This window comes from Tetrao urogallus (assembly GCF_951394365.1).
Source record: "Tetrao urogallus genome assembly, chromosome: 24".
NCBI lineage: Eukaryota > Metazoa > Chordata > Aves > Galliformes > Phasianidae > Tetrao > Tetrao urogallus.
Window position 1 is genome coordinate 3,086,421 of NC_136837.1, and position 15,923 is coordinate 3,102,343.

The following is a 15,923-nucleotide window of genomic DNA, read 5'->3' on the forward strand; positions in this document are numbered from 1 at the left end:
ACTTTGTATTAAACCACGTAGCTGTACCCAACGTCCTGCAAATCTACTACTTCCAAATCTATCTGCAAATCTACTACTGATGCTTGGCGACCCTGCACACAGCAGGGGGGTTGAAACCAGGTGATCGCTGTGGCCCTTTTCAACCCAGGCCACTCTGTGATTCTACTCAAGAAGGGCCTCGAAGGCAAAGCAACTCCTTACCTGTGCAATCACCTCGGGGTCCATGGGCCGGTGGTTGTTGAAGCTCTTGGACCTCCCTGCTGTCACAGTTTTCCGGATCTGAGGGCTGTCTATCCTGTTCTTCAGAGATGAGTGTCGGCTGATAGAATTGAGGCTGCCGTGGCCACTGATGGAGCATTTGTCTGGAACCTCCTTGGGAAGACTTTGGCTCATAATGGGCTGAGATGAGGGTCTGGAACCGGCTATGGCTCCTGGGGAGGCTGGTTCTGCCATTGAGCTACCTAGTCCATGGCTGTCACTTTGACGGAAGGCTCTTCTGATGCTGCCTGACTCTGGTTTCTTTCTTTGCCTTCAGTCACAAAAGCAAAACAAGTCAATACAAGCAGGAACAGGTAACGGGCTGTCATTTGAAGATATCCCCCCAAAACAACACAGAAGACAATGGGAAGAGACATAAAGATATCCACATTACAAAGTTCACCCAGGGTTTTAGGAGTCGCTGTGAAACAGTGAAGTTATAAACCGTTCCATGTAACGCTTCTAACAACAGGAGTCTGGCAGCTGTGCACATTCATAGCAAAAACAGAAAGCTTGGATGGAACGTAATTAAATTGGTCATGAAGTAAATCTTTTAATTCTGAACAAAAAAAAAACCCTCTGTGCCATCAACAGGTTTTGATGATGTGTTTTTATTACATTAGAAGAGCATAGCTACAATGTTTTGACTGGAGGACACGGTATAAGTCTACTAAGCTCCCGGCCCAAGGCATCAAGTTGTTATTTTCAGAGATTGGCAAGCAGAGAACCCCATAGTTTGAGGTCAACAATCATTTCCAATATTTGCTGGTGGTAACAGAGCTTTCTTTTTCATTGCTTTAGCAGGACCATAAGGCGTTATCGACACGGGGCCACAGATCAACCAAAACATGACATCAAATGGGTAAACTGGTCCAAACAATTTAGTTTCTACCCCAGCACCATGAGGTCTGACAGCATGATTCCATTCCAATTATACAAAGGCCACTGCGGAAGAACACTTTATGCCATAGGTCTGAAGCTTGGCATCCATTATACAGGGAAGGATCCATTTATATATAGCACCAGCCCCACGAATAACTGCAAGAAAGTGTTAACTCCAGTAGGATTTTGGCATCCAAATAATAATTCAGTGGGTGGCACAACTGTCACTGCGAAACCATCTGATTTAATTTTGCTCAAGTCTGCTCACACATAGGTCAGAAGATTCATTCCTAAAGAAAAAACAACAAAATGAGTCTTACGCTGCTATTGCTAAATATCTGGTCCCCTAGTAAAGGGAGAACTACTGGAGTGGACATTGCCCTTACAAACACTACACACAACGCTACCAAAACCTAGCAGGTGGTGAAGCTGCAGCAAAGGTCTGTTCATTGCATAGATCTCTGATGGAACTGCACACTTCAACAGCTCACACCATAAATAACAGCAAGAAGGCCCGGATCCCAAGCTGATGCAGACTAACACAGCAGTACTGATATCAACAGAGCTCTGCTGATTGCTGTAAACCGAGCTCAGTGCAGGACTTCAGTCCGTGAAGGCATTCACAGAAATACATCCTTTTTAAAGGCTTGGACTGCTGAAGCCTGTTAAGCTAACTGATAGTTCCAAATATCATAAAACTGTAATTATCACATTAAGATTCTGTCCCTGCGCAATACCCAGAGTTGCTTTTGTTTTCATAATAAACAAGTAATCAATCAGAAGGGTTTAGGGGATAAGTCTGCCATAAAGTAAACAGAAGATCAAGAAGCCTCCTCATAAAAATCTGGGGAGTTCAGCCCATAAGCTGACTGCTGGCTATGGGAACAACTTCTTGTTAGCAGAAGTTAAAGCAAGAGGGAGAAGTGCTGTTTCACTGCGAGCATACGGTTAGTAAGCAAGGTGAGAAGTGCTGCAGAGATGGAAGGATGTTACAGGCAAGATGGGGCCTCCAGGCGTGCCATCAACACAATGTGTGTCAATGCTTTCTGCAAGGTTGTCCCACACCCCATAAAAACAAAACCCCAACACTGATGTGTAAATGAGACATAACAGCAGAGGAACGTAACAAGGAATGGTGACACGTGGTTACGAGGACTTAATTCCACATCTCCCCCCCCTTTCTTGGTCTCCTCTGCTTACAAAACAGGATGTATTTGGGACAACAGGAACAGATGGCAGCTCAGGGGTAGGGAAGAGAAGCCAGTGGGGTTTTAAATGAGCATTGGCCACATTAGTGAAAGAGGACAGCAAAAAGCGAGCCAGTTGGAAGAGGCAAAAGCAGAGAACAAAGGGGGAAGCGCTCATTGACTTTCTTCAGGGAAGGGAATATTTTATGGGACTCATCACCAATACCTTCACAATTACACAGAGTAACACAAGGCTGTCCTTACTTGTTGATGTTTGCAAGGTAAATGTCTGCCACGTGGCCCCCGCTGGGGCAGCTGGCACCAGCTCTGGCCGTCACTTTTTCCTCCGGTGGCTCAGAATTTATTTCTATCTCTGACTTCGGACTGGATCTTTCAGAGACACCGTCCTCACTAGGAAGGAGGAGGGAAGGAAATCACAACCAGCACAGGACGAGCAGCACGGAATCTCAAACACATACAAGACAACAGCACCGTGCTGGCACCCTTCATCACACAATCTTTTCAAACGAGAGAGCCCGAGTTCTGCAAGCAACCAGCAGATCCCAGCTCTGCATCCTTCCAGCACCAGAACAAATCTTTACTGCACACGCTGAAGCTTAAAACCTCCATGCAAACAGACACCTACGCCTCGGCGGAGCTCTGCCCGTTTCAATAGGATCCCCTCCTTGCAGGGAAGGTTGAAGGATGAGCTCTCCCCACGCAGTGCCAACATCTTGACACAAACACTCCATTCCACACCTGATTTTAGGCAAGCCCATCTCGCAGATGGACTGGAAGTGTAACATACGTGTCCTGAACGACGATGTACTGATGAGGGATAAGGCCGTCAATCCCATTGTGGCGTCCCTCCCACCAGTCATCTGAGGCTCGTTGATAGAGTAGGAGAGAAGCTCCTTTTTTAAAGGACAGCTCTCGTGCAGTCCTGCCAATGTAGTCGAACTTCGCTATTGCTTCTATGGGCTCACACTCTAGGAGACAGAAAGGAACAAACGGGAACTCACTGAGCGCTCAGGATCAGAAAGCATTCAGCAGTTCGTACCTGTTGCAGAACAGTTCACAAAGAGAGCATGGAACACAGGACAGCAATGCTTTGAGACAGCAGAGAGCAGAAAGATTCAGAGGGGAGTCCCTGCAACGTGAGGATGCTGCAATCTCAGCTGTATCTGATCTCTGCGTTACAGCCACATCTGCATTTCCTATGTCATAAACCCACTGACAGCAATTCAAGCATCCGGATGGAAACGACAATGACAAAATTAACACCTTATTAAAGCGAGCAGTAAGACAGACAAATTCTGCCTACGTGGTGGTTTTGGAAAGGCAGCTCAACTACACCTCTGGGCTGGCAAGCAGGATTTGTTATTAGCATTTAAGGGAAGGAAATCTCTGATTCCAAGCCGCTTCAGAAATAAAGCAGCCATTCAGAAGGAAACTTCTGCTGCCCATGAGATTCACCCAGCCCAGGAGAATGGGCTCTGCTACCACAGGAGGCTGCTGTGCTCATGGATGTGCTGCAGGAACCAGTGAAAACACAGCACCCACACCATGGCTGCCTATGCAGACCCACGAATTGCACTGTGCAGCTGCTTCAGAGCCACAGCACATGCTCCTGCTGATGGCTCCTAGCTGATAAGCTCCATGGTGAATTGCAGCCATGCTGTGTCTGCAGCCAGACGCTAATCTGAGTCCCTGAGGGACCCACGTTATGCACAGGGAGAAATGTGGGTGTTCACACGCTGGGGAAAATCAATAGGAAATTCATGGGGATTATTTTTTAAGACTTAAAATAATAATAATCTGTCATTGGTTGAACGTCAGTATGTATTACACCAGCTTCCAATTCTAGGCTGGAATCGGGGGAATGGAGATGAGCTCAAACACACGGCCCCAGCGGACTTCAGCTGCTAATTACTTGAAAGGAGCTTTCTAGCACAGCCATGGAAACAGAGCTCCTCAGGGGAACAGAACTGTGGTTCCTTTCCAGGAGGGAGATGTGCTATTTTGTCCTGAGATCTCCATCGACATTACGGGATGCTTCTGCAGCCAGAAAGGATCAGAAGGACAAACGTGAGCCACAGCTTTGCACATCACTCCTTGAGGGGGCACCCACTCAAAAATTAGGTCTTCATTAGGTCTTCCAACGCAGAGCCAGGCAGCAGCTGGGCCACAGACCATCTGTAGGGTAAACCCACCTGACAGCACTGAGGGCACCCCAGAGGGGCACAGCTGAGGGTGCGGGATGGGAGCAGCACCCAGAGAGCATCTCTCTCTACAAAGCATGACCTGATGGTGAGAGCATCCTCATCAGCCACACTGAGCCCCCAGCACTGAATTCCTTCATTTCCGAACCAGACAGAGAGGAATTATCACAAATGACACAATTCAGGTAACTCTGTGGCCAGCCTCACAAATCCCATTATCAGCCTTTGGCCACCAGCATGGGTGCAAAGCCTGCCCGAGTTCCCAGCCTGCGATAGCAGCCTCGCTCCAGACTCCCCACAGCACACGCTTATCTGCCTTTGGCTCCTGCTTTCCTCTTGCTTGTTTTGCCTCTGGAGCCAGCTTCTTCATCGTGTTTAATTCATATTATTTAAATATATATATATATATCTGTTTTTTGGTGTCCCCCTCCATTTACGAAAGCGATGGTGCTGCAGTTCTGTAAATTCTGTTTCATTAACAAGTGTTTATTGTTCCAGATGAGAGCAGCACTCAGGTTTCTTATGTTTCCAATCTGCCTTTTAGGGCTCTGGCTTTCATCCAGGAGAGATTTTAGCCTTTCATTTCCAGTAGCTTTTTCCTACTACACTTATGCCCTGAGTGGAAAGCTGTGAGAAAAAGGACCAGTCAGGCTAAGTCCTGCCAGCCTGGAAAGCCTGTTTTTAAATAATTCTGTTAAAGTTAGGTTTGTTTCCTTCCATTTAGCAGCCCTGCATGCTCCTTTGCTGTTCAAAATGCATTTGCAGATTGCACGTGGCCGAGCATCTGCACTTCAGTGCTGCTGGGATGGTGGCTGTGCTTTGGGAGGACCAGGTCCAGCCTCACTAAAGGTCTCATCCAAAGGCTGAAGGAGAGAGAACAACTCAAACCTGAGTGACCCAAGCCACAGCACTGCTGCTGAGTACACCTGCAGTGCAGAGAACTCAAAGAACCAGGAGAGTCTGTGCTCAATGAGCCCTTGCTGCTCCTGCAGAAGGGATGGAGGCCCTGCTTTCCCTCTGCTTTGGTGCCAAACTCTCCCTCCCAACTACTTCCTATGGAATATTCCGTGGAGGTTGCAGAACTCCATCCAAAACGCCTCCAAGTTTTACCTTGCACAGGGGCCCCACACCATCCCATTCCAGAGGCTGCGCAGCGGTGTCAATCTCTAATCTCTGGCTGCTCCCATCACTGTGCCCTCCTGGCTGCATAAGTGACCTAAAAACCCCATGCAGAAACAGTGCAAGGACACCCACTGGTGTTCCCTCCCAGCAACCCTGGAGAGGAGTCGCTGTGACAATGACCAACCTTGCTGCAGGAGCACTGATGCTGCAGCATTTGAGCAGTGCTCAAACGTGGCTTACTTTGTGAGTGGTGCACAAACACCATGCAGCCAGCAGGAGCACAGCAATGCCACAGGAAGGGTTTGTTAGACAGCTGGTGGAGCAGAGAGAGCAAAAGGCAGCACAGGAGCATGACAGGGCTTCGGAGCAAATGGCTGAAGACCAAAATGATGAATGACCAAATGAAGATTTAAATGACAGCACCTCACTGAAAGGAAAAGCCATCCTCCTCCCATCTTTACAACTGAGACCATCCCAAATAAAATCAAGACTTTAAGAAAAATGCAAGGGGTCAAAAAAGAATTAAATGTACTACATCCTGTTTCGGTCACTTTGCCTTACATGCTGGTTACACTCTTTGTTACGCTCTGGGAACCAGTTTCACATCCATAATGTAATTTTCCTCTGTCCCACATGGTGTTCACATGCAGCTGTTCCCCACTGAAAAAAGAGGCTTTGGAGGTGTAACAGCCACCCCAAGATCTTAGGAAATCCCGGACAGTTCTCATAGCTGGCATCCCTTTTTACTAATGAGGCCACAAGAAGGGTAATGGGGTTTCCCTAGGAAGACCAAAAAATTATCAAGCAGAGATGCCACCAGGACCCTGCCCTAAAATCTGTCTTCCCAGGGGAAGGTGAGCAGGTCTGGATTTTTGTCTGCTTGCTTCCATGAAGCAGAACCATTGCAGCTCAAGGCAGTGAGCTCCCTGCCAGAGCTACTGGAGGAGAACAGCCTGGCACGCACAGAGAGGAGCAGGAGAACACGCTGCAGCACACTCAGCCTCTGGCTCCATCCTTCCTTCGTGCCTTCCAACTCCAAAATCTTCCAGCAGCTTGGAGTGCTCCCAGGCCTGCTGCTAAATCGACAAACGCTTGGCAAAAAGGGCTGCTTTCCAAAGGTGCAGGATTCAAGGGGAACAAATGCTGTACAACGACGTTTTACGATTTCAACCCCGTTTTAGATTTAAGTTTGAACTGAAACTGCAAAGCTCCATCCCCTTTACCCCCAGTGGGTTCTGCAGTGAACCACGGAGCTACGAACCGTCATCGCTGGTGTGGTGCTCCGCAGCCACGTCCTGCACTGCATCCTCTGCAGAGGCTCTTTCTCCATGAGGGCTTTCACTGAAACGGAGGGAAAACAAACAAACAAACAAACAGACAGTGCTTCATTGAGCTTCCCCATTCACCAAAAATAATAATAATAATAATAATAATAACAATAATAAAAGATAATCAGGAACGTTCATTTGGGAAGCCAATAGCCAGGTTTCACTGGGATGGATGCATTTGCACATGCTGAAGTCAGCTTGTAAAACCCAACCAAAGCAAGCTCTGATTTGCTTAAGCAAACTGAAGAGCTTCTGTATGCTGTCAGAGCAGTCTAACTTCAGACCCTGCAGCCCAGGGCTCTGGAGATCTTTAGGAGTCAGACAGCAATGGCACATTGGGTCTAGCTCCTCTCTGCTATGCCAGAACGATTCCCCCAGCTATCATCTCCACTGCTCTAATTAGCTCATTATGTGACTGATGAGATAGCTGCCACTTCCTCAGGGAAATTATTTCTAAATTCACAGTGATATTTCCAGGTCTGAGTTTGCCATCTCCCTCCTTCCCTTTCATCACAGGCTGCCCAGTCCATCTCACCAGTTAGACGGATTGCCTGCAATCTTTATTTACAGAGCACCAAAGCCACCAGGAGTACTCATTTATGTTTATAGAAAGACAGATTCTGGCAGGACCTGCAGGAACACCTACCTCTCCTACTCCTTTAAAAGAGAATGGGAAAAAAAAAAAGAAGGGGTAAAAGGTTGGAGTAATTCTAGCACCCTGGTTGTGCATAATCCACATCTGAGCCAGTGCCTCAGAACCAACCTTTCCCATCCTTTGCAAAGCCCTCACGCTACTTCATAAAGTTTACAGAAGGATTTAAGGCCAAACGGAGGTCCCAAGGGGAACACAGAACTGAGAGTTAAGGTTTCGTGCAGACTGTGAAGTAATGTCGCATACAGCCAACGCTGCACAGCTAAGTATTGCAGAGAAGCCCATGTGCCTCCAGCAGCACTCAGTGCCAAAGCACCCGCCTGCACTGCAGGGACAGCCTGCAAGCCCAGGGGGTGGGAGGAGAACCTGGGGCTGCTGGTCATCACGGTGCAGCTGGGTGTGCTGCCAGAGCATCTCTGTGCTGTCCTCTTCCCTGTAATACCAGCATGTAGGCTGAATATGCTGCTAACACTGAGCTGTTCTGCGCTGTCAGATGGACAGAAAGACAGCAGCAAAGCTCTGGGCTTGAAGCAAGGCGGTATTTCAAAGATGCCTGCATCACAGGCCCTGAATTTCCACCACCAACTCCAAACCCTGCCCTCCTCTGCCCCAGGCAAGCTGCTTCTGACCTCCACGGCATGTCCACCCACAGGGCAACACAGCCTGCAAGCTCCAAGGCGAAATACTGAGAGCAGCCAAGTGGCACAGTGCAATTACAAACATCACAGGCTTCACCCCCAATGAATGAGCTGAGCTGCATGGCTTCCCTCTGCTTCAGGCATGCTTTGCAGCAAGGAGCCCTATGTGCAGCAACCAGCAGCTATGTGAACAGCGGGGCTGTGGGAAGCCTGCAGTGGGAACCAGATGCTTCTTCCTCACATCATAAGTAGCCTTCCCTGGTCGTTTTTACCCCTCTGTGCTCAGCAGGGTCTCACATCAGGGCGGTTAGGAAGGGCAAAGTGCCTTCAGGAAAGCAGTACTACTCTGCAGGACACACTGCACCCTACATCCTATGTGAACTGCTGCACACACTGCACTGTGCTGAGCATTTCACATTGTTAATCCCTCCACCTCACAGGACAAAGGCTTTTGTCGGTGTATTTCTTGCAGGTTTTAAGAATTCTTAAGTCTTTTTCCCCCTATACAATCCAATTATACGTAACATTAATTAGAAATGTCAGAATGAAGAAATCATATTTCCAAAAGAGACACTGGCAGGAATTCTGCTATAGCAGTTAGTGAGAAATAACTGCTTCTCACTGCACATACATGGAATGAGCTGATAGTTATAATTACTCTGGAACAAGACAGGAAAACAAGGGCAGCTCTGTCACCAGAGTGACTTCATTTAAAAAAATATATTTATTTTAGAATATGAAAATAATCATTTGCATTCTTGGGACAGTGGAGGAGGGAACTCGGGGGGGTGGGGGGAGAAGCAGGACACGACTGAACATTCCTCATTTTCAGTGGGAGAGATCAGCCCAGCCAGTAGGAAAGAAAACACCTCCTCTCCTTCCCCCACCCCCCCACCTTCCCCTGCAGATGACAGGAGCCGCGCTGGCTGAATTGCTTCCAGATGTTGCTTTCAGACTGAACACGAGGCCGGGCCTCTCAAGCTTTAAGCTGGATGGAAATGGTGATTTTGCATTCCTCTCTCTTCCCTCCCCCCACCATCAGTGCTGCCCTGAAAACTCCACCATGCCACAGCTTTTTGGGTTCGGCTGCAAGCGATCCTTCCTCTGAACTAAAGCCACTCTACACAACCAGAGAAGGCAAAACCAGGATTGGAGAGACTTGCTAAGTTAATGACTGTCTAGAGGTAGCAGAGGCGTCTTCTCTTGCATTATACTGAATCTGAGAGGCTGGGCTAGATGCCTGAATCCTATTTAAGACGATGCAAAATGCACGACTGGAGCATTCTGACCAGCAAACAAACGTGCACCCATTCATTTTCCCCTCAGTGGAAGCCATCATACCAGTAATCCTCAGTGCTTCCACCTCTGCTATACATTGGACCCTCCAGCTCCCTTGGTCCTGGGAAGATGTTCTCATGTTGGATGATGATGGTTTTGATCAGTTCATTGACATGGGCTTGGCAAGAGACTTGATCGTGACCTTCAGGCACCGACATCAGCGTTGGCCCAAAGCAGATGGCTAAATTGTAGGGATCCATCATATTCTCTTCACTGAACTGCGATAAACTGCAAGAGACAGATGTGGGGAGGAGGGTTAACAGCAGAAAATGTTATCATCACCACCATCATGTGCTGGAGAACACAGATGAGTGAGGAAGGTTGGCTTTGGGCTTCCTGCTGCTGGAGCTGCTCTCCTGGAAATTGAATATTCTGGGGTTTTGTGAAAAAAAAAGACAGACTGACAGCATAACAAAGAGATGAAATAGAAACCTCAACGAGATTTTAACAGCCTTATTGATTTGATCCCAGCCCTGCTCAAATCCCCGTTTATAGTTTAACCACCTTATGCAGATTTAAAACACATCCCGATGCAATCTCTCCTTTTCTTTGTTCCTGCTGTTAAGATGAGCGTGATGAAGAACAGCAGCATCACTCAACACTACCAACCTCAGCAGGGGAGTATTTAAATGTGCTAATTCCCAGGTAGGAAATCTTCCTTTTGTGCTACCCCAGGTGTTGAGACCTCAGTGCTGGAGGAAGCTGCGGTTGGACTTGCTGATTTTCAGGTCTTTTTCAACCTGAGCAATTCTATGATTCTGCTGGGCTGCCCAACAAACCCATCACATGTGACGGACAGCTTTAAAACAGTAATGTCAGTCATGCTATTTAGTACACAGTGCTCCTTGCTGGCATGGGATGCAATTTCTGATCCCTCCTTATCACCTTTCGCTTCGTTTGCCAGCAACATCATTCACTTCCACTGCTGGAGTTCCTTTGAGATGGCATTAACATCTGGAGGAACGTCAGCAAGGCTCAAAAGCTCAGGAAAGACAGATGCAGGAGTCATCTAGTGACATTTGCGCTTTGAATTGTTGCTCAGACTGCAGCAGGATCAAGGCTGGCTCTGCAGCAGGTACTCACTGGTTGAGGAATGCAAAGAGGTATCTCATTACGATCAGAGTGGTCTTAGGGAGGTTCAGAAGCACCTTTCGGATGTGGAGCGCTCTCTCTTGCAAATTATCCATTGCTGAAAGGAAGAAGGAGCATCACTGAGTTATCACCGCATCCCCAACTCGCCACTGAGTCCCAGTGCAGTCAGTAACATGGGATGGTTCCCAGGTAAAACATTAAAACATGCAGCCAGCACAGCACAAGGGTCAGCCTGTTTCCTGGATTCACCAGCTGCCTGCCAAAGGCTGCAGGTCCTGTGTGTGATGCCTTTGCAACTAAGGACCCAGAACATGGAAAAGCTCACTGCAGGCTCCTTCCTAGCGTGGGAGCACTGGATGTCATCTCCTTCAATAGCTCTGGCATAATAGCTCATTCAAGTTAGCTTAGAAAGGTGGGTGTTCAAAAAAAGAAATTGTACAACACTCAAAGGAGAATTAACATAGTTAAAGGGTGAGGCAAAAAGCTCTGTGTGCAGCAGCCTACTGAGAACCAAGTGGGCAGCATAAATCATCCCAGAAAGGGGAGCTTATTTGGAAGCAGATTTTTTCTTCTTATGTAATGTGAATTCAACTCTGTAAATGCGTTTATCAGGAGAAGACAATCACGAGTCATTTTAGAAGCAGTTATCTCTTGCTTTGCTTCAAAGGCCGCCACTGCAAAGGCCATTTCACCACCAGGACAATGGAATCATTCTTTCCTTCTAAGCAACACAGCAATTGTGAGGCTGTGTAACATGAGGTTACTCCAGTATCAACACACAGACCCCCCTGCCCATCACAACCACCTTTAGAAACAACCAAAAATGTTAACAGCTGGACTGCCACTGCTCTTGTGATTCAAATTCAATAGCTGGCCCCTTGTGGCAACCAAGCCAAAGGCAGATGGCTACTGCCTTGCTGAACAGTGCGTGCAGGAGTGTCAGCACACAGGCAGCACATCTATTAGCACCAGGAGGAAACCCTGCTGGAAACACCTTCTGTTTCTGAAGCAGCATTTCTCACACCTTCTGATAAGTGGTCCTGAAGATTAGTTGTTTTTTTTTCAGAAGTAGAGGATTTTGCTCTATTCTTGTTTGAAGAATCCTGGCACAAACCTTTATCTCAGACAAATCCACGATTCAGCCTTTACAATCTGTTCATTTCTATATCTGTACTTACTGACACAGGCAATCAGATCATGAAAAATGTCCTTGGGGAAGAGAGGGTGCTCCAGCCCTCGGAAATAGAGCTTCAGAACTCCTGCTATTGAATCCATGTCATGGTCGTTCTGGTCCCCAGCTAAAGGATCTTCACCTTGGTATCAAAGACACAAGCAAGAAAGATCAGAAGAGTGGAGAAAACAATCGGGATGGAAGGATGCAACTCAGCTGGAGGAAAAAATTCACGCAGCACGGAGTTCATCCCACCTCCTGCAGCTGCACCAACAGCAATGAGGCAGAGCTCCCTGAAGGCAGCAGTCAAGAACGGAAGCCTCTGACAGAAACCTCAGGCTTCTGGTATGGTGAGAGCTTCACTGAGCCACTACTGAGGGCAACATTCAGCAGCAAACTCACAGCTGAAGCCCACCTGCATTCGGTGCACACACGGGAGGGCAATGAGCATCACAAGCAGGCTCAGCAGAGCACACACCTTGTGCTGAGCTGCAGGGGTGTTTCTGGGCCAAACAATTTGTCACTGCAGATATGCCACTGTTTGTGTGACAAAAGAGGAGATGCCCACTTAAGGAGCTGCTCCCTATGGAAAACTCCCCCATTGCATATAATTAGATTTAATGACGGGGCAAACCTCAGACTGAAGCTATATATATCCATTATGTGACTGGAATTACCAAAGCTTGCCTATAATCTTAATAACACACCAGATAATAAATGGGCACTAAGAACCAGAGCATTATCCTTGATATTAACTGCCACCAAGGGTTCTGGAGGAAGTAATAAACTGCAGGGACATTACGGTTAACTTTGTCAGTCCTGTATATCAGAGAAACAAGTGAGAGGAAGCAAGAAATCATTTATTTCTGCACATTAGTGCTGGAACAACTGGCTGCTTTCTCAAGATGACAGCTATTCCTTTTATTTAAAAGGGGCCTAACTGATACCAGGTCTCTACTCACATTGTGACACACGTTTCCGCCTTCTCTGCCCTTGAGAACTTCTGTTCTCAAACTGATGGAGATAAAGGTGGGTGACATAAGATGCCACGCTGTCCATTAAAATCCTCTCTTCCCAAAAGCCTGCTGCTGCTCTCTCCCAATAGCAAGCTCAGTAACATACCAACTATATTATTTCAGAGTTCTTTGAGTTGGAAGGGACCCTTAAGGGCCATTTGGTCCCACTTCCTTGCAACCAACAGGGACACCCACAGCCCATCAGGTGCTCACAACCCCCACCAGCCCGACCTCAGCTGTTTCCATCACCTGTCTGGGCAACCCATTCCAGCACCTCGCCATCCTTACTGTACAAAACTTCTTTATATCCAATCCAAATCTTTCCTCCTTCAGTTTGAAACCATTTCCCCCATGAGTGATGTACACAGAGATTTAACAGAAGCCCTGCTGTCTCCAATGACCCGACCAGGACTGTCTGAGCGCAAAGCTCTTCTGAACCTGCTCAGTTTGGGGAGAGCAGCCCAGCAAGAAGCTGATGAGTCAGGAGCTTCCCAGTCATTCTGTGCCTTTGTATGGAAAGGTTCTTTACATAGAAAAAAAAAAAAAAGGAAATCTATTAAAAGCTACACCATGTTAACTGCATCTTGAAACTTACTCTCGTTTGCTGATATTTAAAATGAATGCAGCCAGGTTGCATTCTAAGAACATGGAATACACAAGACTTCGTCCTCCAGCAAACAAACAGCTCACAGAGCTTGCAGGGGGTGGGCAGGAAAATAATTTACACCCAATAATGAATTCCTCTCTATTCTACAGCGCTGCAAATAATCAATAAGCTGTTGGACATGAGCGAGGATTGAGTTCAGAGTATTTACTATACACTCGACAAGAGAGAAAGCATGGTGCCAAACAACATGGAGAATTCAAGGTTAATGAGCACCAGGGAGGTGTTTGGGCCACAGCCACTCAGGAAACAAGAAGTACAGGAACAGAATGGAAGTTGCATTCAAAAAAAACACTCCTTCAGAACATTCTGACGCATTGACACCTTTGGCAATCGTTTCTGAGACACTGGAAAAGGTCCTCCTTACCTCTCTCAAATGCATTTTTTATGTCATTCACTTCCACTTGTGATCCAGACACCCTGAATATTCCCTCATGCTGCAAACCTGAAAGGCAACGAGAGATGCTGATCAACAAGCTGGCATCCTGCTCAGCTGCAGCGTATGTGATACAGGAAATGTAAGAAACATGCACCAAAACAAGGATGCTCTGAGAAAAGCAGTCTTCCTACGTACTGTGTACATGTGTGGATGTGTACAGAAACAGAACACAGCAGCACTGAGGAAAAAACATTAACCCTTCCCAAGGAACTGACACAATACCTCGGCTATAGCAGCCATGCATGCCATCCTGTACCCTGGATGTACCTACCTGAGATGTACCATCTCCTGGATTTGACAACCCAGAGAAAATCACAACCTAATAATTTAACAGCCAAAAGTACGACACTGCCAACCGCACGAGGAAGCAGCTTGCTGCTCAATGCTGCTACGGCCCAGGGCAAAGCAGCCCATGGAAGCATTCCACTCCCCAGCACCACCCAAACCCAGGGCTCCAGGATGGTCTTTAAGCCATTCCTGCTGAATGCCACCATTAGCAAAGCCATGAAAAGCAACCGTCAGCTGGCTGAGATGTTCCAGCATCCCACCACCACCAGGACTGTATGGTTGCATGGTGGAAGCTGAGCACCAACCATCACAAACCAACCCATGAACAAAGCCTTCTTCACGTCTGCAAAATCAACTCGTATTCACTTGAGGCTTTTAATTGCATGCTATCCGAAACAGGGAGTGTTGCAAGGCCTTTGCTTCATTTATACCGACAACCATAAACTCATAAGCTCTCCTGAATGCATCTGTGCACTGCTGTTCCTCTCAATTTCTGGTGCTGTTCTTATCACAGTGCATTGGAAGCTCTGTAGTGCTGCAGCTAGCAGCTGTGAAACAGCTTCACAACAGCAAAAAGAGACAACTCTGAGCGTGGAGAAGCAAGGAGGGGAATGACATTTATCCCATTCCCATAGAGGAAAGCAGTTGTAGATGTCAGCCAGGCCACCTCCAACCACATGAACTCCTACAGCTGCTGTATGGCTCCTTCCCACTCAAGTGGATTTGCTGTCTATAAGCATCTTCCTCCTCATTGCAGGCTGTGCCTTCAGGCCACCATCTCACACTGTGCAGAAATCAGTTGACTTTGTTGGGAAATGTGCCTGTTGATGACCCAACCAGGAATGCACTTCTACAAAATAAAACCTCCTGATGTCTCCCATTTGATCATGCTCTGATTCGCATCGCTGTGTGGATTCAATGATTTCTCCACCAAATGTCCAATTACGGCCTTAGTAAAGGATTACAGCCCTTGGCTCTCCCAGGTGATGATGAGAATGGAATTCCCAATTATAGTTTCTAATGTGAGATGGTAATTAGACAAGGAAAACGAAATGGGACCTGCTATTTGGCTCTGTCTTGGTTAATGAAGATAAATGCAACCTCTTTCTACGTATGTTAATTAACAGCTGCTTCGCATGCTACCAACAGATGATATTGATTAAAAATGAAAACAAAGTGAAACAAACCTATAAAATCTTCTACAGCATTCAAAGCTGTGAAGTTAACCTCAGAAACAGGGACAAATCGTCTCACTGCAGCAATGAGCAAGCAATTAATTCACTACTTGACCTCTTACATTCAGTGCTGGGAGTATTCCTCCTCCTCTACAAGAAGCACAGTTATGAGTGGTGAAAGCCACATTTCACATCCCAAAACAAGGTGAAGGGAGGTGAGGTGTGAGTGGTACTTCAGGATGGGAACCTTATTTCATAAAGGAACGTTGCTGGAAGCACAGCTTACTGCTCTCTAGCTTTACAGCATCAGTTATGTGCAGCAGCCTGGAGGAATTAGGAGCACTCACACCATCAAGCACATAGCAAAAAGCCAGCACTCGTTCTGTATCTCGCAGTCTCCAGTCTCCATCTGTGTAAGTATCATGTCCCAAGCTACTCTGAGCATTTCAGA

At 47.1% G+C, this 15,923-nt stretch overlaps 1 protein-coding gene across 5 annotated transcripts in view; it reads right to left on the bottom strand.

Annotated features, from left to right (window-relative positions):
• SRGAP2 (SLIT-ROBO Rho GTPase activating protein 2) overlaps nt 1-15,923 on the bottom strand; it is a gene marked incomplete at both ends in the record, with an annotated part of 78,712 nt that overhangs the window by 2,803 nt on the left and 59,986 nt on the right. For 4 of the 5 annotated variants that reach the window (XM_079546499.1, XM_079546498.1, XM_079546497.1 and 1 more), the window contains 8 exons: nt 202-529; nt 2,592-2,738; nt 3,136-3,316; nt 6,933-7,012; nt 9,631-9,855; nt 10,711-10,816; nt 11,898-12,032; nt 13,938-14,015. In XM_079546499.1, coding sequence (XP_079402625.1) covers nt 202-529; nt 2,592-2,738; nt 3,136-3,316; nt 6,933-7,012; nt 9,631-9,855; nt 10,711-10,816; nt 11,898-12,032; nt 13,938-14,015 — 1,280 coding nt within the window. Of the gene's footprint in view, nt 1-201; nt 530-1,384; nt 1,431-2,591; nt 2,739-3,135; nt 3,317-6,932; nt 7,013-9,630; nt 9,856-10,710; nt 10,817-11,897; nt 12,033-13,937; nt 14,016-15,923 lie in introns of those variants that run through there. The other variant, XM_079546500.1, reaches the window with a different exon arrangement.